Genomic DNA, 23,788 nt, shown 5'->3' with positions numbered 1-23,788 from the left:
TTCTCTCCATGTTGGGTGTGACACTTGTCAACTCTAATTTTTTTGTTGTTAGTGCTGCTTTTGTTTGGCTTTACTTTTTTTTTGTCAACAATTATTTTTTATTATTTGTGGCAATAAAAGACCGACAAATTGACACCAACTAATCTTTACATCAATGGACGTTGACTAATAGTTGACAGATTGTCATAATTGTACAGATTTATAGAATGTCACACGTTCTCGCCATGTCCAATAATTTAATGAAAAGGTGGAAAGGATTAAATGCAATTTATGAAAGTCATGATTGATTATATTGGAAGTAAAAGGCTGTCAGTGATTTTTGATGGATTTTCGCGAAAGGTTTATTGGAATTTTTTATGGAACATTGTAATGATTATGGCTTTTTTGACGTTTTTACAGTCTGAATGGAAATTGAAGGACAAAAAATGCAACAAAATGTTAAAAATTGATGCAAAAAGTTGCATCTTTGACGCTGAAGTTTGCATCTTCAATGCTGAAGTTTGCATCTTTAATCCTAAAGTTTGCATCTTTGAAACTAAATTTTGCATCTTTTACGCTTTAGTTTGCATCTTAAATGCTAAAGTTTGCATCTTTGATGCTAAAAGTTGCATCTCTGAGGCGTAAAATTTACAATTTTATTTAATTTGCATCTTCGATGCTTTAGTTTGCATCTTTGACGCTAAAGTTTGCATCTTTAATCTTGAAGCTTGCATTTTTTACGATAAAGTTTGCATCTTTGACATTTAAGTTTGCATCTTTGGAACTTAAGTTTGCATCTTTGACGCTAAAGTTTGCATCTTTAATCCTGAAGCTTGCATCTTTGAAGCAAAAAGTGACAAAATTATAAAAATTTAAAATCCAAGATGCAAAACCTTCTGCATCAAAGACACAAAACATTACGTAAAAGCTCTGCATCATTAAAAACAACAAAAATATCCATTCCTCAATTTTTAAGACCCAAAAAAAAAAGCATTAAATTCCCAATACAATAAAGCCCAAGCAATCCAAGCAAGATGCAATAAAAAAAATGATCGGCTTAAATCCTTCAAGTCATAATAATCCAAGCAAATTAAAATCGAGTCCATAAATTCCGCATAAATAAACATTCTGTCAAAACTGGCCTGACTTATAGCTCTGCTGCGTGCACCACATTAAAGAATATTTCACTTAATATCTTTAATCTTCAATTGCCGGGGAAAGTCCAAGGGAAAAAGTGTCAAAATTACAATTTAAGAGGCACAAAAAAAAATTTTATATACTTAAATCATACCCTTCAGCATCCCATAATTATTTTTGAATTCGCGAATATGTCGAAACTGAATAATCATCGAATTAATTTTAAGACACAAAAGGGAGAGAAAAGAAATTTTTTGATATTCAGCATGCTGAACCATGCGTCTGTCCAATAAAATTGTTTAATAAATTCTTCAATTCATCTCTTTCGCTTTCTTGACAATTTCAATGTCTTGTTGGGATGAGAAAATTTCATAAATTGAACGATTGAGGCTTCAATTTTGATGGGACACAACGCATTTTAGTGACTGAATCTGTTTGTTTACTTAAATTTTGGCGAGAAAATTGGGAATAAATTCAGCAAAATTACAGCTTAACATTGTAAATTCAGATTTGTCAGTCAAAATGTCAACTCCAATCGAGACAACAAGCTTCCCAAAAATAATATAATAATTACTCCAGGGGTGGGCAACCTTTGATCTGCGGCACACTTTGATTGTGGGCGTCGACCAAAACCTTATATTTTAAATAGTTCTGTGCATTTTTACATTCGGCTCATGTCATTTTGGTGGTACACTAGTATGCCGCGCTATACAAGTGTGTCATGGTGTACCGTACCACAAAGGTTGCCCACTCCCTGAATTTACACTATAAATTACCAGATTTCTCAAAATCTTTATTTCCTTTTTCTTATTTTCAGATAAAAAAGTATTTGGCGTACCATTTTCTGTCATTTTACAAAAGACCGGACACACATTGCCGAAAGGCATTCAAGCCGCTCTCACATGGCTCAAAATAAATGCATTGGATCAGGTTGGAATATTTCGCAAGTCAGGTGTGAAATCGAGAATTGCTAAATTAAAGACATCAATCGATCAAACGGATGAGAATATAATTAAAATCTTTGAAGATCAGCAAGCGTATGACGTGGCTGATGTTGTTAAGCAGTATTTTAGAGACCTGCCCGAGTCACTACTCACAACCAAATTATGTGATACATTTGTATCAATCTTTCAATATTTACCAGCGGAAGTTAAGTTTGAGGCACTGCAGTCAGCAATTCTATTACTACCCGACGAGAATCGAGAAGTTCTACTAATGCTCCTCGAGTTCCTACATCAAGTTGCTGCCAAATCCGAATACAATCAAATGTCACCGAATAATTTAGCCGTATGCCTTGCACCAAGCATCTTTCAGAATGGCGTTCATAGTAATACACCTACCGCATCGCCTCGACGTAAGCGTGCAACTGGCGTGCCTGATGCAAAAGATTTAGACGCAAATCGTGCATCGTCACAATGTCTGACATATTTAATCATGAACTTCAAAAAAGTCTTTTTCATCACATGCGATAAAATCAATCGATGTAATTTTAGTTATATGGAAGAGTCACGTCCAGTAACACTTGAGGCACTTGGCGATGCTGTTCAATTATCAAATTGGCGTTCGTATTTATATGAGTGTGTTAAGGCAACGATTAAGGAAGGACGTGAAAAATCACGTGGATGGATTTCAATAAATTCATTTGATTCACTTACTGAAATTTATTATCGTAAAGTTGGCGATGGACATCCATTAAAATTATGGAAATGTGTAACGGAAGTTGATGCAAATCCAATAACAATTATGAGTCGTATAACGAAGGAACGTCATTTATGGGATAAGCAATTGCTTAAAATGAGAGTGATTGAGCAGCTTGATAGCAGCAGTGATGTCTTTCAATATGCCTGCAGTTCTGGACACATTGTTACCGATTATTGTGTGTTGAGGTAAGTGAAAGGGTGGTGAAATTTTTAATTTTAATTTTTCTGATGGATTAAACTATTTAATGCTGTCGATAATTTTATTTTGAAAGGAAATTGAAAAACTTTTAATGCTGAGAATTTAACTTTCTTATTTTAAATTGGACATTGTTGCTGATTTTAAATTGAAATGAATTTTTTAAGTGGAAATAAAGTGCTTTTTAAGCTAATTTTGGAGGTTTTGCAATTTTCTGCATCAATTGAAGCATTAAATGGTGATGCAAAAGTAGTCTGCTTCAATATCTACAATGTCAGCATCTTATAACGAATCCAAAGCCTTCTGCTTCAATTTTTTGCATCTAATAATGAATCCACAGCCTTCTGCTTCAGTTTTTTGCATCTAATAATAAGTCCAAAGACTTCTGCTTCAATTTTTGCATCTTATAATGAAGTCAAAGCCTTCTGTTTCAATTTTTTGCATCTTATAATGAAGTCAAAGCCCTCCGCTTCAATTTTTTGCATCTTATAATGAAGTCAAAGCCTTCTGCTTCAATTTTTTGCATCTTGTAATGAAGCCAAAGCCTTCTGCTTCAATTTTCTGCATCTAATAATGAATGCAAAGCCTTTTGCTTCAATTTTTCGCATCTTATAGTAAATCCATCAATTTTCAGCAACCTAATCATTATATCCCTAACTTTTCCAGAACTTCATGCACAGACCTGCCACGCGGAGCATGCGTAACAGTCGAAATATCAATCGAACATCCAGGCGCACCACTATTACTAAGTGGCGTACGTGGTGTTGTACTAGCTAGTCGCTATTTAATTGAGCCAATTGGAAATGGAAAATCGAGAGTCATGCATTTAGCACGGGTTGACACAAAGTAAGTCTTTGATTGATTGCTATTTTAAATTTCTTAATTGATAAAAATTGATTCTGACTGAAACGGAATTAAGTTTTGAAGACAATTAAATTGCATGGTCGGTTCTGATCAGCAAGACAAATTTGATTAATTAACATTATTAATTGATTTTACTTCTGTTTCTGTTTCTTTTTTGTTGCTGTCGATTCTTTTAGGGGACGAACGATCGAATGGTACAAGAACTTTGGATACATTTGTGCACTGAATTTGGCACGAATTCGAGATGGACTGAAAATTAAATAGGAATTAATGAAAAAAATTATAAATTAAATTAAGTCACAACTTTTTGTTTGTTAAATCATTAATTAAATTAATTAAGTTAATCTTAGATTAGATAAAAGAATTGAATAGAAAATGGATAAAAATAATGTTTTGTATTCGCTGAGTTACCTGAGAACCGAGTCTTAATTTTTTTTTTATTATATTATATTTTATACCGCGACATTCGTACATAAAATGCTTATAAATTGTAATTTGTGGGACCAATCCTTGTCTTATTCCAATCGAAAACAATAGAGAAGCAGTTGCGGATTTAGCTTTTGTGACTGCTTTTAATTGAAATTTAATCTGATCGTGAATTTTGATTGATTTTGTTGGCTGGAATTAAGGTATTGCAAATAATGATGAAATAGGAGCTGACAAGGGACAGCACAGTGCAGCAAAATTCATTTTTGACAGGAAGAATGGGCCAGAAGCAGCTGTCAAGGCAGCTGCATTCATTGCTGTCATTGTGAGGCCATCCAAGGGACAATTGGCTCATTACGGACCGTAGAACATTGATTTTTTGGAACTGACCCCCCACCCCGGGGAATTAAGAGCCCCAATACCCCCCAATGTTACATAATAACTGTACATTCCCCCCCAAACAGCTCCTCCAAAAATCTACATCACACAAGAGACAACCTTTTATTGCCATCTTATCGCTTACCGTCAGCCATAAAGCAATCAAAATTCATTAGATTAGATTAAGTCATCATTCTCCCCTCCAATAAACAATTTTTTATTTTATTTTACACAGTCAATCCAGTTTGCGTCAATAAATGACTTCTAAAAGTATTCGCAACAAACATTTCGTGCATGCAAACTCATCAAAACTCGTTTGCAATAACACATCTTTTTTTGAAATGTTTATTACTTATTTACAAATTTAAATTAATCGGAATTAAGCCCGAGGGGAACATGGTTTTGATGGGAGTCTATGTGGCGGTTACATGGCATCAGAGTGGCAGTTAACTTGTCTCTTGGTCGCCATTTGGCAGTCTCTTGGTTAACATATAACAGTCACATGGACGCGATATGACAGCCATATGGATGGTACATGACAGTCACATAGATGCTACAAGACAGCCACATGGATGTTGCATAATAGCAACATGGACGCCATATGACAGTCACATGAATGCCATGTGACAGCCACAATAATGAAATGTGACAGCCACATTATTTCCATGTGACAGCCACATAGATGCCATGTGACAGTCACCAGGATGTCAAATGGTAGTCACTTGAATAATTTGTGCAGATCGGGATAAATGCATGCGATTTGTTTAGAAATTATTCATTGATGTACATACTGGAACTGATAACCATTTATTATTTGTTATACATCATGTACGTAATAATACTCATTGAAAAAAAACTTGAAACATCTCTCATCAAATTAAATAATTTTCTATTTATATCAACAAAAAAAAAAACTTATTAAATGTTAATGTAAGAACCTTAACCCAAGAATCTACGGATGTGTTGATGATTAAGCATCCGAAAATGCAAAGCAATTAACAGAAATATGAATACGTAATTATAATGAAAGAAATCCAAAATTCAGCGATATTTAATCAGTTTTAAAAGTAAATAAACATTCACTAGTCATTAAATTTCCTCAATATGGGTCATAATATAAACAAAAAAAAGAATATTAATAATGGATATAAAGAAGAAATTAATTTGTGGAAGTAAGTTCCCGAAAAAAATAAAAATGTTTATGGAATAAATGAGAATAATTTAAATAAATGACGATGAAGCTTTGATTTTAAAGAATTTTGTTATGAAATTTAAGAATAGGAATGGAATAGCATGAATAATGTAGAGGATTAAGAATGGAGATGGATATGGTGAAATTAAAGATGTTAATTTGAACCTGAATTTCACCATATTTGGCATTTAAAATCGATAATTCTTGGAATTTATTGAAATGACTGGATTATAAAAATATTTAGTAATTGTCTTATTAGGTAGGAGCTGTTCATTTGTTACGGAACGCAAGCTACCAACCAAGAGCATTGGTTAATAATTGAATGACTCACTCCTTCCACTCACTACTCTCCCAAGATCATGACATCATAAATGACCCCTTGAAGATCGTCATCTTAATAATAGGATAAATCCTTAATAATGATATCAACCCTAATAGCACATTCGTACTAGCATGAGACTTACATTCAGAAAAAGCAGGATATTTGAGTTCAAATCCTAAATTTAGTTGTCAAACTTATAAAGATGCAAGTTCAATTCCTATCAAATCCTACTGGTTTTCGTAGATTATACGCATGCGCATAATATTGAAAATAGGATTTGTGTCTAAACTAGGGCTCGAACTATAATCGCACAGCTTGAAACTACAGCCGGTGCATTTACATGAAGAAAAAGCATGCCTGTGGTTCATGGTCGAATTTCTTACTTAAAGTTGATTTGATATTTGTGGAAGAGGTCTAGTTTGGAATATACATCTTACAAATCTGTGTAGATGTTGATTTATGACAATTGATCGAGAATAGGAAACCGATTAGGGATTGATCAGAGGCAAAGTCAGGTTTTGTCTCTCAATAGCGCCCCTCTGTATTACCCTGAGATTAATTCTTGATTGATAGAATCAATAGATAGAAGTACAACAAAGATACCAATTTTAAAATGACAATGATTTAGGGGAACCTGGATCCTCCAAACATAGTTGACAGTACTAAATTCTGAAGGCTCCAGAAGAAGCGCTCCGACGTCCTTACCTTCAAATTCCACCAATTTTTGTTGTGCCTCGAAAATTCCCCCAATCTCAATACAGCATTTCATGACTCACAGATATGTCACATGACTATAGTATTCAATATAACATCCCATCTCTAATCCAATTATAACTCACAACAATCTATCATATATATACACAACAAAGTATTACATTACAAATAATCAAAAAAAAAAAAAAAAAACAATGAATATTCATAATAAAATTAAATCAATTTCATTTATAAAAATCATCAACTCATGCCATGATTAAAGTCAATTAATGTCCAGTCATTCTCAATCAGATAATTCATCAGAATCGATTAATTGCAATTACCGTCAGTTAATGATGTCGGAAAGTCCCAAGGAACATTCTTTAAAGTCAAAGCTTCATCGTCAGCAAAGTCCCGATCGGCATAAGATGTTCATGGCAATTAAGTGGCAATTCTTACTTACTCACTTCGATGGCCGTAAAGATCGACTGTACCGGCTTCCGAATGTCAATTATCCACATCAAATGCAATTCTGGGGTTTATGCGAGAATTGAGCTTGTGGTAGTCCGAAGAACTTCTGGAAAGAAGCTGTCGATAGAGCTTGATCGGCACTATTTGAAATGTTGCCACAACGGCGACGAGATAGTAGATTACTAGGAACCAAGTAGCATCCACTTGGCGAAAACAACTGGATTACTATCTCGTCGCCGTTGTGGCAATTCAAAGAGTGCCGATTGGGGAGACAGCATTGCATTTGGTATTGACAATTGGCAGGCGGAAGTCGGCGATAGAACCAGCTTTAGGTGACATCTGAGGGAGGTCATGGATCACAGTTGGCAATGAAAGTAAGGAAAGTTCGAGCTCTTTTACAATCCACAATGTCTGATGGCAGTTAACATGAATATTGCCATATAGCAACGTATTGACTGCCATGAGCAACTTGTGCAGGTCGGGAAATGAGTTGATGATGCAAAAAAACCTTGAATTGAATGTAAAGAATTCAAATTCTAATCTTACCAAATAAATGTATAAACTTTTAAGTTTAAGTGTTAATTTTATAAGACTAAAAAAATTATTATTTTTTTGCTGCTGTTTCTTTAAAAAAGAATAAAAAAAAAATCAAATTTAAAAAATGAAATAAAACTAAAAATTCTACTGAAATATCTCAGAATGTTCTGTATTTTGTAAGCCCATTAGCACCAAATTTTACGGTAATCATTCATAAAGACACTCAATGTTGCAAGATAGCGATATAAAGTCATAAAAATATGAAACATAAAGATAAAGGAATTGATATGAAAGGTGAGTATTTTCAGTATCTTATTTTCAGGCTTAATTTGTGTCTGTGACTGGATGATTCGTGAGAAAAAATATGTTTATTGTTTTAGGGGTCATTGCCAAAACTTATTTAAAATTCAGTATGAATTCATCTATTCAAAGATCTAAGAATTTAAGCATGACCTTCTGGGTTGATCTTTCTATCAAAAAATTATTTAATTGACCTTAATTAGCTTCAAGGAAGTGAAATACTTTTAAAGGTGAGAAATATTTCCATTTCATTGGAGATAATTACTTCTAGATAAAGATAAAGTTTTGATTCTAATGTCATGACCTCAATTTCTGTTTGTTAAGCAACAGAACTGCTTTTTCAAGGTAGGAACCATCAAAATTGTTGAGTTTAGTCAGTTTTCAGGGAGTCTTCTTTTCTAATTATTTGGAACCTAAGATTATCATTATCAATAATACAGCCCAAGCCGACGTGACTCTGAACCAGAATATCACCGCTTTGAAGCTGAATTTTGGATCCATTAATCTATTTGTGTCAATAAAAACAAGTACATTTCTACATACTACTATAGTCAGAGTGGGATTCGAACCCACGGACCTCTCGTTTACATAACAATTGCTCTTAACTCCTTAGCTACCGAGGGATGTTCGAATACATCTTTAATCATTGTATTGAACCAAGCAGCAGATTAAACATTCTTATGAATCTCTTTACTAATAAATCTTATTAATTCTCCTTTTAGCTATTTCCTAGTTGTAGATTCGTCCTACATGGAATTTAAATTAAAAAGCATGCATTTATGGCTTGATTGAATTTTGGGATTCGAACCGACAATGTTCGAGCCATCACACCAAATTTAAGGATCTCATCTATCAAATTTATATTGTTTCTTTCAATTTCAGTCTACAAATAGGCATTTCAATGGATATAAACTTCACTTTCAATTGCAATAATTCTTAAAAGACCTTGCCCGTAAAATACAAATCGATTATTTGATCAAAAGTCTAACCACAAGTCGGCGTGACTCTCGAATTCGATTGAAATCCGGTACGATTCCAGAGTCACGTCTGCCTGATGCTGGATTTTGGATCGATTAAACAACTTGTGCTATTCAATTGCTCTAAATATCAAGCAAAGACAACAATTTATCCAAAATGTCTTCAAAATGTTCATTTTCAGATTAAAATTTGAAAATTTTATTAAATTTGCTACAAAACTGTCACCTGATCAAACTTAATTCAGATGAAAGTCAGCCATAAAAAACAGTTAATATGCATAAACTTAGCACATGTGTTGGAAAGCCACTTGAATAAATTTTTCTCCAGAATTTTATAGCTTTATCTTTAATAGACTACTTGAATTATCAATCTTTTAGCACTAGTAATAATAGTTATAGTCATGTATTGATAATAAAATCGACAGTAGTTCGTGACAGCAGTAATAAAATTGTCGAACTTATATAATTCAATGAACTTTCAGATTCAAATTCCTAAAAAGCTCAAAAAAAAGCTCAAGCGGATCAAGTCAAAGTTAATTTTAACGGTCGTTTAAAATTCAAAAATCCATCGACGTTCGATAATGGCGTAAAGAAAAGGTTACTAAGAAATTTTTTTTAGCAAATCAGTTTTTGCAATAATTTCCATAAAATGGATCATCAAAAAATCCTTAATTATATATAAATGTGAAGTTAAGATGTGCCTTAAAGTGGTGATAATATTATATTATCAATGTATTATGAATTAAACTGTTAATTTTGTAATTTTTTTTTCTGTGTAAAAAAAAAGCAACAAAGAAGTTATATTATAGTGTATAGATGTGAAAGAAAGAAGAGTAAAGGAAGAGAAAAAAAAAGTGAAGAGGAAAGAAAATTTAAAAATATTCCATTGGGTGTATATGTGGCATATAGTCGAAAGAAAGTTGAATATAAAATAAAATAAAGTTTTTAAGTTTTGTTTGAAATAAAAAAAAGAAGTCAAGTTGGACATATTGCCTTAATAATCATGAGTTCACATCAAGGAAATCAGTCAAATGCCACAACGGGAACATATCAGTACCAATGGGGCGATCAAGTACTAGAAATTCCATCAAATATCAATTACCAATTGGAAAATATCATTGCCGCAGGTGGTGGTGTGAGTTAGAACATCTATTTACTTATATTATTGAGATTCGTTATACATATATGTACAGAGACTAAAGTCATGATTATGTGCTTTATTCATGAGAAAGAAAAAAACTGTGTACGAATGTATAAAATTAACCTGACATACAAAAAAAAATCAACATGTGGAAATCAAATAAGAGAAATACGAACACATAAAATACCAATTTTTTTTTACTAGATCCTGCATTTCTTATTATATTCATACATGAATTTGCTATTTATCTTTTTCATGTGTAAATTACCACGTGCTACAACCACACGCATGATGATTTCATTTCAATTCTTTTTTTTTATGTCTAGTTTCTTCTGTATTGTCCATATTTGTTTATTGATAGATTATTATTATTATTGTTGTTGTTGTTGTTGTTGTGCCTTAATGCCCATGCCAATTCTTCTCTTGTACTCTATTGATGGCTATTGGCAGATTAGAGTCAAGTCGCTAATCATTCAATTTTTTTTTACCCTTTACATGCCTTCATGTCTTTAAAATATTCAGTCTACGTGATGAATTTAAATCAATGTCTACTCATCTCCTGAAATGTGTGATAAAAATAAATAGAAAATTTATTGAAGATTCTATTTTTTGAGAGAGTCATAAATTAGGATTGTAATTCATTAAATTGATCACAGGGCAATCATAGGCAGCTGATTATAATATTTCTTTGGTAGCTGTCCCAAGCGACACAATGGAGTAAAATTCCATCTTTCATAGTAAAAATTGGGTTGAAGTTCGACGTCACGGTGGCGTCAGGGCAAATTCGCGGCATTATTCCTAACAAGCAAAGAGAATACTCACTTTACTGGAACGTAGCCAGAAATTTATTGACTTTTGGGTTTGAACAACCAACCCCTCTGAATACGCCTATGTCGTGCCCCTCAGTACGCCCTTGTTAAACATACTAGATGAGAATTGCTCCCAGGCTGACTCTGTTTTTGAGAGCACTCAATTTGTCTTCTATGAACCCTTAATACAGAGGCGTAGCAGTGCCATAGCTAACATGGTGTTCATGGTTGTAGCTAGCATGGTGTGCATCGGGTATAGCGATCACAATATGCGTGGGTGTAGCTAACAAGATGTGCATGGAGCATACCTTACATGGTGTGGATAGGTGTAGCTAACATGGTATTCATGGCTGGAATGGACACAAAGTGCATGGTTGTAGCAATCTTGGTGTATATTACTGTAGCGAATACGATTACCCAGCGGTTCTATAGCTAACGCAATGTGCATGGGTGTAATGAACATAATGTGCAGGGTGAAATTGTTTAACATGGGGAAGTATGGATTACTTTGGGATTTTTTCAGGAAAACCCCTAGAAAAGTCAAGAATTTTCAAAATTTAAAAATCAAAAAGGTAGAATTTGATCCTCAAACAAACCTCCTCCTACCTGAATACAACCCTGACAGTATTCACCTCGGAAACAATTCTTATAAGATGCTAAAAATTCCTATTGGAATGCCGTCAAGATTGACATAAATATTAAAAATACATTGAATTTGACATAATTATGAGTAAAGTCTGACTGTTTTGAACATTAAATAAATAGTGAACAGGGCTTTGCTTCCTGTTTGGCAGCTATACAGTAAATTATGTCTTATAGACAGTTTTAAGGTTGACTTCAATATGATGGGAATAAAGTGAAATTTAGTTTGAACTGTGACCTAAAATGTAATACAAACAAGCTTCACTGTTCAGAGCCAGTGCCTGAATCTCCAAAATAATACATATGTACAGCATAGGCAGCTATAATACATTCATTATCTAAAATTATTGATGAATTACAGATTTCAAAAGCAATCTATGATTAAAAAAACTAAGCAACCTTATCGTTAAAAACACAAATAATCAATTCAAAAAAAAACTGGAACAATTTCGAGTTCCTTATCAATAAAAAACTCAGCAACTGGAGTGAAAATTTCAATAATCAGGAAGTAAAGCATTTTTTGTGTCTGTAAAGCAATTATTTGCCATAATTTATGCTTCATATTTCTAATTTTAAAGCAGACAGTCCGAGTGAATAATTCTAGTTCTGATAATCATTATTAATACATTTACTGGCCAGTTTCTCATGCATACACATCCATGCAATGCATACTTGATGAGATAAAATGTTTTGGAAGTGAAGCAAATGCTGAAAAAATGTTTGAAGATCTAAAAGCAGTGATTATTCAAGGTTAATATGTGCTTGTAAAGTCAAGTGACATTTTGGATTTTAGACAGAGCAGAGAGAGGATGCAAAGATTAAATTATTGATTGATTGAAGATGTTGAAGCTGTTGATAGTTGGAATTATTGGGAATTTACTGCAAAGCCTGTTTATCTGGCCAAGTGTTGATATCATCAATAATTAAGTTTGATTTGATTGTAGACAGTGCTGCTCGAACTGTTTGTGGTGTGGCATAGCTTAGTGGTAAGCCACGATCGAAATTACAGTCAAAGTTGAGCATTTACAGAGAATTTCGACACACTTTTGATAACACTGGATCAGCTCCAAGAGAACAAAACTGGTTAAAAGCAAGTTAATGACGACTAGTTCCACTCGGACTAACGGTCCATTAGAAAGCAAAAGTCATTAGTGTAAGCGCTGATTCATTCCTAAGTCGACTATGTTCAATACTCAAATTGACTCGACTCCATACAACATCCGAGTAGGCTTTGAGTACATTTACATTAATCACATTATGCTCAATTTTGATCACATTGATCCGTCAACGATGACTGGGTTGCAGTATATGCACTGAGAACTAAGTGGCAAAGAGCAATCAAGTTTGCCAAGTGGCTTCCACTTAGTTCTAAAATGTACTGCTGCCTTGTTGTTGTGGTGCCAGAATTTCAATATGTGCCGATTAGATGATGATACACAATGTCTATAAACTAGGTTTCGAAACCTAAATCCATTCCACATCCTTAACATGTCACCAAAAACCTTTCAAACTCTCTTCGAATGTCAAATTTCATAATCTCTAAACTCCTCTGGACCAAAAAATTTCAATACATTCCAAATGTAAACCATTAAAGGTCAGGCAGTTTCAAATGTCTCATATTCGTCATTTTCTTCCATATCTCTAAAGATTGATAAAAGTAAAAACAACACTAAATTCCTTAAAAGCTGATCATATTTCTAGATTCATTAATCTCTTCTGGGTTTTCCCATAGACGTTGACTTAGATACATAGTGCATGGGAATGCCAGCTTTGTGATGAATGGTTTTGCATTCATGACAGTTGCTACTTATTTAAATGGTCGAAAATGAAGTCCCAGGCCAGTCTGACTCTAGTTCCAGGGCAGATTGAATGAAATCTGGCTTCTTAGCTTAGCCAAGTCAGCCTGGATCTTGATTTTCAACTATTTCTACGTTGTATGCTCTCCAGATTAGCACTCACTCCTTCAGAATCATTAAGGATGTTAAGAAATACTTAAAGGATGGAATTCATACCAAATTCTGTGCCTGAATAGCCACAATTTCCCTAAATATACCATAAACTTGAACATCTCCATCTAGTCTAGCCATGCAATTAAATTCTAAAAAGTTTATGGCTTCATAGAATACCCAAGAACCTCTTAGCTCACCTCATAAATTCCACGGAATTCCTTTACATAACTTCTCGAGCAGCAAAAGCATTTCCTTACATAAGTTTGAAATTTTTTACGCTTCAACTTCATGTTCAATTGTTGTTGTTGCCGTGCTGTTGCAAAGCTCTGTAATTTCTTTGAATTGAAATACTTGATTTTTATATTTCAACGGCAACTGCTGAATCTGTTGAAGGAAGTGAGAGACATGAAGCTTGAAATTTTTTTTATTTTCTTAGAATTTATTGCAAGTCATTAACAAGTTTTAAGAGTCATGAAATTAATTTTCTTGAGTATTTTAGACGATAATCTTCAAGTTATAGATCAAATGACCTAGATCTATGACCTGTTGAACTTTTTGGATTGTTGGAAGATGTATGCATATGCTGTGAGGCAGTGATGAGCAATCTGTGTGCCGTGGTACGCAGTGTGCAGCCAGAAATGCTTGGAAATGCCATGAACTGTGTGCCATGTGCTGGTTTTGTCATGGTTGACCACCAAGGTGTACCGGGGAGAATAAAAGGTTGTCCAGCACTGCTGTACAATTTCTATGAATGCTCGAGCGACACAAATTCTAAGACTGAGTCCATATTTTGCAGTGGTGGGCAACCTATGTGACGCGGTACACTAAAATGCTTAGAAATGTCATGAACCGTATACTGTGTAGGGTTTTGGTCGAGGCTTTCCTCCAAGATGTGCCGTGGAAGCTACAAGGTTGTCCAGCACTGCTGTACAATCTCAAATATTCAACAAATTATCAGCTAAAAGCCAGAGCGACACAAAGTCAGAGAAGGAGTCTCCATGACTTCCAGATGGCATTCGGACTCCATTTGGAAGTCATATGGACTTCATTTAGACTATAAATGACTCCCAAATCCATTTCAAATGCTATAAAAGACTCCAAATGGTTGCCAAATGGCTCCAAATGGCAAATAATTAAATTTAATGAACTCGCCCCTAATCTAACTCAATTTCCATTAAAAATGCGATATGGAAGTAAGCAAAAAAAAATGAATGTTTCTGATGTTGACATTTTGCGCTCAAAAAAAGACTGAATTTACAATTTACTTTCAACATCGCTAACTGATTAGATAAAATTGATAACAACATTTTTATAAGAATTGCCGCTTTTTTGAGCCAAAAAAAAATAATTTTGGCGATAATTTCTTCAATTAAATTGGAATTTTTATGGGAAATTTATTGGAAAGTTGAGAGATTAATTGAGTTTAATGCTGAGACTAAGCGCGACTCTGGATGGGGCAGCATTGGAGCTTTTCCGGGAATTCTCGATCTCGGTCTCGATCCTGGTCCCGACATAGAGAAACCTCAATTGAGACAAAGTTGATACCGATATATCCGAGGATTGCCTAAATGTCAGGACATTGAGAATCTTTAATTTTATCGCTCGGGCATACCTTTAGCATACCTTCGGCGTACTCCTACATTCGTCATTCTAAGGATTATAATTATCCAAAACAGACAATGAGCTTACTCGCCTAAATGAGATTACTCATGAGTATAGTCTATCAATATATACTCAGCATCCTCTTAACCATACTCTCCTAACAGGCAAAGAGCATACTTTTATAGTACAGAAAGATCACAACGGTCCCTAAAAGCGGTCTCTTTTCCTTTTAGGTCTCAATATCCATAAACGATTTATTATTATTGGCTTACAGTAGTGAGCAATCTTGTACTTTTGTCAGCACATCTAGTGTGCCGGAGGGCACAGGTTGCCCACCACTGGGTCATTGGCCAACTATCATTGGATAAAGCCTTTAATGATCATCATGCAATCATATAAGTAAAAGAAGAGGGAGAAAGGCTGGTTTGGACAAAATTCTTCAATATACTGTAGCAGGGACATATTCAGGAAAGAGTTTGAGATTCAACCTACGCCTCTGTGAAATAGTAACTCAAGACACAATCTGACACCCTCTACAAGCCCCCCTAAATTCCCCTAGAAAACCTAAACAAATTTCCAATCCGAACTTTCAGCAATAATTTTCATAGAAAGAAAAATTGTAAAGTCATTACAAAATAACATTTATTCAGCTGCTTTGATTGAAGTCATCTCATTTGTCTCTCGCATTTTGAATTTTCATTACTTCCACATACAATGCACAGTTGAGTAAATAACATTTTTCATTCAGAATATCTACACGATCATCATGTAGATTCAAAGGTAGATTTAGTAGGGAAGTTGTTTGTCAAATTGGATGTTATGATTTGGGGATGGGATGAAGTTTTGGGTATGGAATCAGAGGGGTATATGAGAGAAGGATTGACCTCCCAACCCTACCTCCCCCTGAAGTGACAATATGAAGACATCCAGTTAGAAACCTAAAAATAGATCCACAAAATGCACAGAATTCATCCTCAAAAAATAATAAATGTCAAACATTTAACAACATCACAAGCCCCAAATTCCAAATACATCAAAGGAACTAAAAACACTTAATTAATACTACACAAATAGATTCCAATACTTCAAAAGTTACACGCTTGTATGAAGCAACAAATAAAAAAATCGGAAAGTCCACATGTTTTTGCAATTAACTTCAAAAACTCATCGTCAGTCAAAACTGACGTCATCGACGATGACTGATTCATTTGCTATATCATTCATGACCTTAAACGAGTCGACTCTCAAAGCTTTAAATTTAAGTCGAATGTCGAAAATTTTAAATGCAGTCGTAAATCAATCTACACACAGAAAATGTTTTGCAGGCAAGCAATTATGTCTGAATCTTGTCAAGGACAGAGCAGTTTCCCAAAAAATTACTGTATTTTCGTGTATAATACGCCAACATGTCAATGCCTTAAAGATTATCTGAGATCAAAATAATTGTAATTAATTGCCAAGAAATCATCGCCAACAGTAAACGCACTGATCATGACTGTACATTATGTAATTTTTATGTCCAACGGATGAATACATGCTGTGGCTAATTGCTTGGATCATGAAAGAGTTTTTGGATTTAATTGCCATATCTGTGAATCCATAAAAAGCAGCTACAGCTTCAGATTCTCAACCCACACATCCACAACCTTACTAATCCTCAATATTCTCAATTTTAGGTCCAATACATTCTCTCGGATGGATCAATTTTGGTGCAAAAAGAGACCAAAAAAGATAGTAATAAGAATAGTTATAGACGTATGATTGTCCTGAATCAACAGCCAACTGAAATAGCACAGGCAGCTACAGTTACAACAACACAAACCGTTCCAGCGACACAACAGCGAATCATAACACAACAAATACCATCAAATGGAAATGTTGAAACGAAAAATGCAATTATCACAAATGCAAATCAAGCAGCCACAACAACAACAACTGTACAACAGAATCGATCTGGAGCACAAGTTATAACGCCAATGGGACCTTTGACATTGACCGCAGACGAGTATAATGAGCTGATGCAGCGTCGCTTACAAAAGCAGGCTGAGAATGAGGTGCAACAGAGGCGTGTACAGGAAGCACAAGAAAGAGCACAACAAGAAGCACAGCAACGAGCTCAACAGGAGGCACAGCAAAGAGCTCAACAAGAAGCACAACAGCGAGCCCAACAGCAGCTACATCATCAACAGCAAATGCAGGAGCATCAAAATATTGCTGTACAAGTACAAAAGATTGTGCAGTCACTCGAGGAGGAAGTTGATGGTAAAAAGGAGGAACCAGAAGACATCGAAATGCAATTAATTGCACCGAAAATGGAAATACAAGATGTTCATGTCAATGATGAAAGTGAGCATGGATCAGTCGATCAACTTCAGATAACAAAACAGCCGAAAACTGAGGATGGTGAAGGAAAGAATTCAAGTCGACCGTTTTCATGTGAGCAGTGTGGAAAGAAATTTTTGCTAAAACATCATTTAACGACTCATGCAAGAGTTCATACCGGTAAGATTCCATTACGGTGATGATTTATGGGATGATGAATTGGATATTATAAAAGTGAAAGTTTAGTTGTGTGAAAATATTTCCATAAAGCTATGAAGAATTGGTGGTATTGTATGGAATTTGAAATGGATTTAGAAAACTTGATGTTATTCTCGGGTATTGTACGCATGTGCGTATTATGTACCTAAAATTATTGTTATTCTAAAATCGGTCGAAAATGACTAAAATGGTACAAAAATCCATCCAATAGTTGATATTTAAAAATAATTTCATCCATATAATACGCATATTGCGTACTATACTCGAAAACAATTTCAAGTTCAATGCACTACTACCACATTTAAGAGCCATAAGTAGACTACTCTATATTGCGTAAACAATACACGATTGTGTAAAGCTTTCGGCAATTAAACTTTCATACTGTTTCACTTCCTTCAATTCTTTTTTTTAAAGCAACAAACAAATTACCCCAATTAGCATATTTATCTATACTAAAAATAATTTAATTTATAGGAGAAAGGCCTCACTGCTGCATACATTGCGGGAAAGATTTTGCTCATAAGCACTGCTTAAATACCCACTTGTTACTACATTCTACCGAACGTCCATACCAATGCACCGAGTGCAAGAAATGCTTCACATTAAAACATCATCTTTTAACCCATTCTCGTGTACATTCTAGAAGTCGTCCATTTGTTTGTACAGTAAGTAATTTGCATAATGAAATAAAAAAATATATATATATATATATACTTAACTTGAACTGAATGAATAACATTTTTATGTATTTTTTTATATTTAAGGAATGTGGCAAAACTTTTTCGCTCAAGCGACATCTCGTCACACATATGAAATTTCATGCAGGTGAACGTCCGTACGTCTGTCAAGAGATTGGTTGTGGAGAAAGGTGAGAAAAGAGAATAACAAATGATGAAGAAGAGTTGAAGAATATGGATTGATGAAACGCACTTTTTGATCATGCAAACTTATTTGCATTGTGTGAAATTTTAACGGTTTTTTGCAATTTGAATTTTAAATTAGATGAAAAACACGTGATTTTTTTTCCATATTTGAGAATTTTTAATGATTTTTTCAATGGTTACTCAATTTTAAACACGAAAAATAAGTTAAATTGCATCTAAAAGATGGCAAAGATGCTTAAAGATCATTCCCATCTTCCAATAAGCCTTAATAGCCACAAAATCCATCAAAACATCCAATTCCATACAAATTCATCCTCTTCTTTATTCAAATTACTGCTAAATTCAAAATATAAACATTCCTGTCCTATTTTTAGCTTCGCACAAGAGCAGCATTTAGTAATGCACTCACGTTTCCATGGATCAGTCAATCCATTCGTTTGCAATGATTGTGGTGCTTCATTTGCTCGTAAATTCCAATTAGTAAATCACGGAAAGCTCCATGGCCGTGTACCTCACGAATGTACTGTTTGTGGACAAGAATTTTTACAAAAACGAACTCTTGTTGCACATATGCGACAACATACGGATGCACCTCACGTATGTTTAGATTGTAGTGAAGGATTTCGTACGAAATCAGAGCTTACTGCGCATCAACGTATTGTTCATAATATACAGCCACCAGTGAGAAATAAACATGGTACATCACATGCAACAGCAACAGCTACAAGTCAACAACAAGAACAGCATGATGATGATCAAATGGAACATCAACAAGAAATTGAAGATGATCATACACAATATTTGAAACAAGAGCAGCAGCAATATGAAACCATCCAAACAGTTCATGATAATCAAAACTATCAAATTATGGTGCCAAGTGGAAGTAATTCATCAACAATTGAACACAAAACGATAAGAATTCAGCAACAACAAAATGTTCAGAGTCAACATCTCTGTACACAATGTGGTAGCTGCTTTAATAATCGTGAGGCATTAAACTTGCATTTAAGATTACACACAGGTGATAAGGGTCTAATGACTGACTTATGTGCACTAACGGCAGCTATTCCTGGACATATTTTCCAAAGTGGCGGTAATCACTACATCGAGATTGACGGCGGAAAGTGTGAGTTAAATTATGACTTGATTGTGCTGTTTGGTACCTTCTGTACCAAGCATATGCTTTATACGATCACATGCAGTTAAAGACAATAAATCGAATTCATTTGTAATACTTTTAGATAATATAACAAATGGTGCTACAATAATGGCCAATACAGGTGGATCATCACCCGTACCCGTTCAAATAATCACATCAGCAAATGGTCAGCAGGTAATTGAACAAGTTCAAAGTATTTCACCATCATTATTGCAACAGCAGCAACATGTAACACAGCAAGAAGTTCAAATCGCTCAACAACAAGGACAAATTGTCTATACAACATCAGTTCCTCAAGATTCACCGGTCACACAAACAGTCCTTGTTCATCAACAGCAGCCTCATCAGACACAACAAGTCACCCATCAACCACAACAACAACAAATTATTGTGCATAGTCAACAACATCATCCGAAGCCCAAGAATCACTTCTGTCAGCATTGCCAAAAAGGATTCGCAAATAAGCACGGCATGCAATTGCACAATAAGAGACATCCGAATGGTGAATGTACCATCCGTTCACATGTCTGTGGTGAATGTGGACGTGGATTCTTCCAAAAGAATCACTTGATGCTTCATCAGCGACAACATATGGAACAGAATCGTGGTGGTAATCAGACAATTGTTCAGAATGTGAGCCTTAATGAGAGTGTTGAGAATCGAACAAATGAACAGGAGGAACAGCAACACGATGAGTTGGATGCGGCAGCTGAACAGGTAAGAATGGTTTTATAAGGATGTATGGGAGGTGATGCTGATGATTTGGTTATTTTGTAGGACGCACACGATGAGACTGGATTGGATGAAATCACAACAGCTAGTGACAATCATTCAAGTGAAATGCGAACACAAAATGTCATTGTCAGTAATAATAATAACAATATAGAAAGTGATGAGAAATCGACAAAAGCTTCAGTTGTAGTACAAGATGGAAGTTTAGGAAGTATTCAAATAGCCACAACAAATGAGGCATCTGTAGGCTCTTCCATAGATCAAGGGGAATAAATATAGTAAATTATTAGGTTTTTTTTTTTTGGATTAGTTTGTATAATTTCTTATTATGGCGAGGTATTACAAGGGATATGCTGACTAGGAATTAGAACATGGTGTATTGATAGAATTTAGCATCTAGCTGATATGATTAGCTTGACAATTCAGTATTTTATATGAGTAACTTAAGAACAAGTACTTTGTGACTAAATTCTAACTTTTTGCACTGGAGTTCCTTTAGCAAAATGCATCTACATGACTTCGATTGAGGACAAAATTAGTGAGTATGTCCAAATGAGCTAATTGAAGTAGATTGCTAGCCCTTAATATTATTTGCGGACCTATTGTTAATATTAATTACAAAAAACAAGATTCTGTGCTAATTCAAGAAGGGGACTGTTGACTTATTATGGAATGCACTGGGGGAAGGGGTGGGGGGAGGTGCAGTTGACGCTTTGTGATGCTCAGATCTTGAAGTAGACTTGGAGTTTGTATGGAAAAGTCGACACAAGTCAAAATACATTGAAAATCCAAGTCGACTTCCAGGTCTGGTTGAGCTTTGGGTAAGAAAGTAAGGGGTAGGCTGGCTCCCCATACACCATAGTAGACATCATGGTCTACGTCATAGGTAGACAACCTTTTGGGTGTCATGGCACATCTTGATAAAAAGCCATGACCGCAACCACTTACTGAATGTGGTTCATACACTAGAGTACTGCTGCACACATGCTACCCCAGGTTCCCAACGACTGCATTACATTAATAAGCAAACAGCCCCTAAAAACTTTACTTCTAATAAGTTTCAGTAGATTAATAACAATACAAATTTATGAAAAGACATGCCATGCGTATTTCCTACATTTTGACAACTGGACTGTTGCCCCTTTTTTATGTAGTCTATGGAACTAAAATGACATCTGCAATGTCAAATTGAGATGATTCTTCCTTAAATCCTTTTTTTTTGCTATTTCTGTACATTTAAATAATTTAAACTTAATATAATTAAAGTATGAGAAAAATTTACCAATTTAATTTCACTTCCTTTTTTAAGAAAAAATTTAAGAAGAGATGATAAAAATTTATATTTTTTGTTGATATAAAGTGATAAGAAGTAATGTGAATGAATTAAAGATAAAGAAAATGTTTTCGAGGGGATCGAGTAAGTAGATGTGGATTTTTGTTGCTGGATTGGAAGATGTTTAGTGGTTTTTGTCACAGATTAGAACTTCTTAGTTAAAAATAGATCAAAATTAACACATAAGTTGTGGAAAATCATGAATTATTCAAATAAGCATACGTTCATGGATGTAGCAACTTACTCATAACTTTCTATCTTAAGAGTAGTGTCCTTAGAGACTCAGATATGCAAAGACGTTGCTCTTGAGTAATCTTAAGCATGCATAATCAAAACTAAATATAATACCGAGTAGACGCATCTAGCATGCTTACTGTGAAGTTAAAGACCGTCAGAAAATTTATATGAATTCAAGACGACTTTTTCATACAAAATTAAGTAACAATCTCAAAATTTGAGTTCTGATTAGCTTTCTAATTCTATATTGCGTCATAGTCACTCGAGGTGGAGGTGCCCTGTTGGTATATGATTGCTGCAATGTACTGCCTGATGCTTTTAATAAGGCTTGAAGTCAGAATCCATTTCAATGTCATTAAGCAACACCTTAACATATGAACGTATGCATGTATGAGCACAAAAGAAAGACATTCTAGCTATGGATTTTAAAGTATTGCATTAAAACTCGTAACAAAACCCCTAAAACATGTTAAACATGAACACAACTTGTGTAGACTTCCAACAAAACTATTAAATCAAGTGACAAATTGTCCATTCTCATCATTCCAGAGCAGACCTCGAAATCGACTCGAATTTTATATGGAATCGACTCGACTCAAATCGACACTCCCTTACAAAATCCGAGTAGACATCGAACTCTTCTCCAGAACTCCACAACAAGATCCAACACCTCGATAAATTTTCTACTTCCGTGAAGAAAAATTCTTAAAGAAAAAACGAACCACAAATAAAAATAAAATTCATGGAAGCTTAAAGTGCCTAAAAAAATTAATCCTATAGTGACATAAGAAATACACAACAAGTGCATAAATGCTTAATGTGCACCACATAAATGCGTGATGGATGTGACAATTTTTTAGCAATCCTCAATTGACGATATGATCGTTTATGGCAGGCAGAGCTTGAAGTTGGGTATGGTTTTGATTGGGAAAGTTGACTAAAGTCAAGGATCCTGCAGAGCAGTGGTGGGTAGCCTTTGTGACGTGGCACACTACTATCACGGAATGCCACTAACTGCATGTCGTGAACGGTCTCCGTCGAGGCTAACCAGCCAGGCGTGCCGCGAAAAATAAAAGGTTGCCCACCACTGCTGTAGAGTATGAAGGAAGACTCATATGAGAGCAAGCCTTGACTCAAGTTGACTAGACTACATACAAGACTCCAAATCAACTTCAAGCTCTGCCATCAAGTCAGTTGCAGGCATTTTGCTGGATTTTATGAATAACACCGCCGAGTCACTTACCATACCTGCTGGAAGTGCGATAATATTCATGAAATATCGAGAAATTGTCTCTAAATTTATAATAAATGTTAAATGTTAAGCATCAAATCGCGATTTCTGTAAATAAAAAAATAACTAAAAGTTGACGGAAATAAATAAAATTTTATGAACATTTTTTACATCGATAAGAAACAAAAACCTATATGAATTTTTTTTTTAATATATTAAGCAGAGATGATATATGGACATAAACAAAAAATTAATATATATTTTATAATGAAAAAAAAAAAAATATTTTGTTGATGGATTTATTGAGCTTTTTAAGCATTTTCACAGATTAATAATGAAAAATATTGAGAAAAATA

At 34.5% G+C, this 23,788-nt stretch overlaps 2 protein-coding genes across 14 annotated transcripts in view; both read left to right on the top strand.

Moving 5' to 3' along the window:
- cv-c (crossveinless c) overlaps nt 1-8,058 on the top strand; it is a 135,883-nt gene extending 127,825 nt beyond the window's left edge. For all 13 annotated transcript variants that reach the window (XM_070646604.1, XM_070646611.1, XM_070646609.1 and 10 more), the window contains 3 exons: nt 1,934-3,002; nt 3,679-3,858; nt 4,053-8,058. In XM_070646604.1, coding sequence (XP_070502705.1) covers nt 1,934-3,002; nt 3,679-3,858; nt 4,053-4,140 — 1,337 coding nt within the window. In that variant the 3' untranslated portion in view covers nt 4,141-8,058. The remainder of the gene's footprint in view (nt 1-1,933; nt 3,003-3,678; nt 3,859-4,052) is intronic.
- Nucleotides 8,059-9,751: 1,693 nt separating this feature from the next.
- On the top strand, nt 9,752-23,694 carry LOC139095235 (zinc finger protein 189-like). The gene is made up of 7 exons (XM_070646522.1): nt 9,752-10,307; nt 16,992-17,817; nt 18,331-18,521; nt 18,621-18,724; nt 19,115-19,866; nt 19,982-20,616; nt 20,677-23,694. The coding sequence occupies exons 1-7, from the start codon at nt 10,176-10,178 to the stop codon at nt 20,902-20,904; spliced, it is 2,868 nt and encodes a 955-aa protein (XP_070502623.1). The 5' UTR covers nt 9,752-10,175; the 3' UTR covers nt 20,905-23,694.
- The last annotated feature ends 94 nt before the right edge of the window (nt 23,695-23,788 follow it).

The sequence above is a fragment of the Chironomus tepperi genome, unplaced genomic scaffold (assembly GCF_022539635.2).
Source record: "Chironomus tepperi strain 1889 unplaced genomic scaffold, CSIRO-AGI_Ctep_v1 contig_364, whole genome shotgun sequence".
In the NCBI taxonomy this organism is placed as follows: domain Eukaryota; kingdom Metazoa; phylum Arthropoda; class Insecta; order Diptera; family Chironomidae; genus Chironomus; species Chironomus tepperi.
This window is presented reverse-complemented; position numbering and strand designations above follow the sequence as displayed.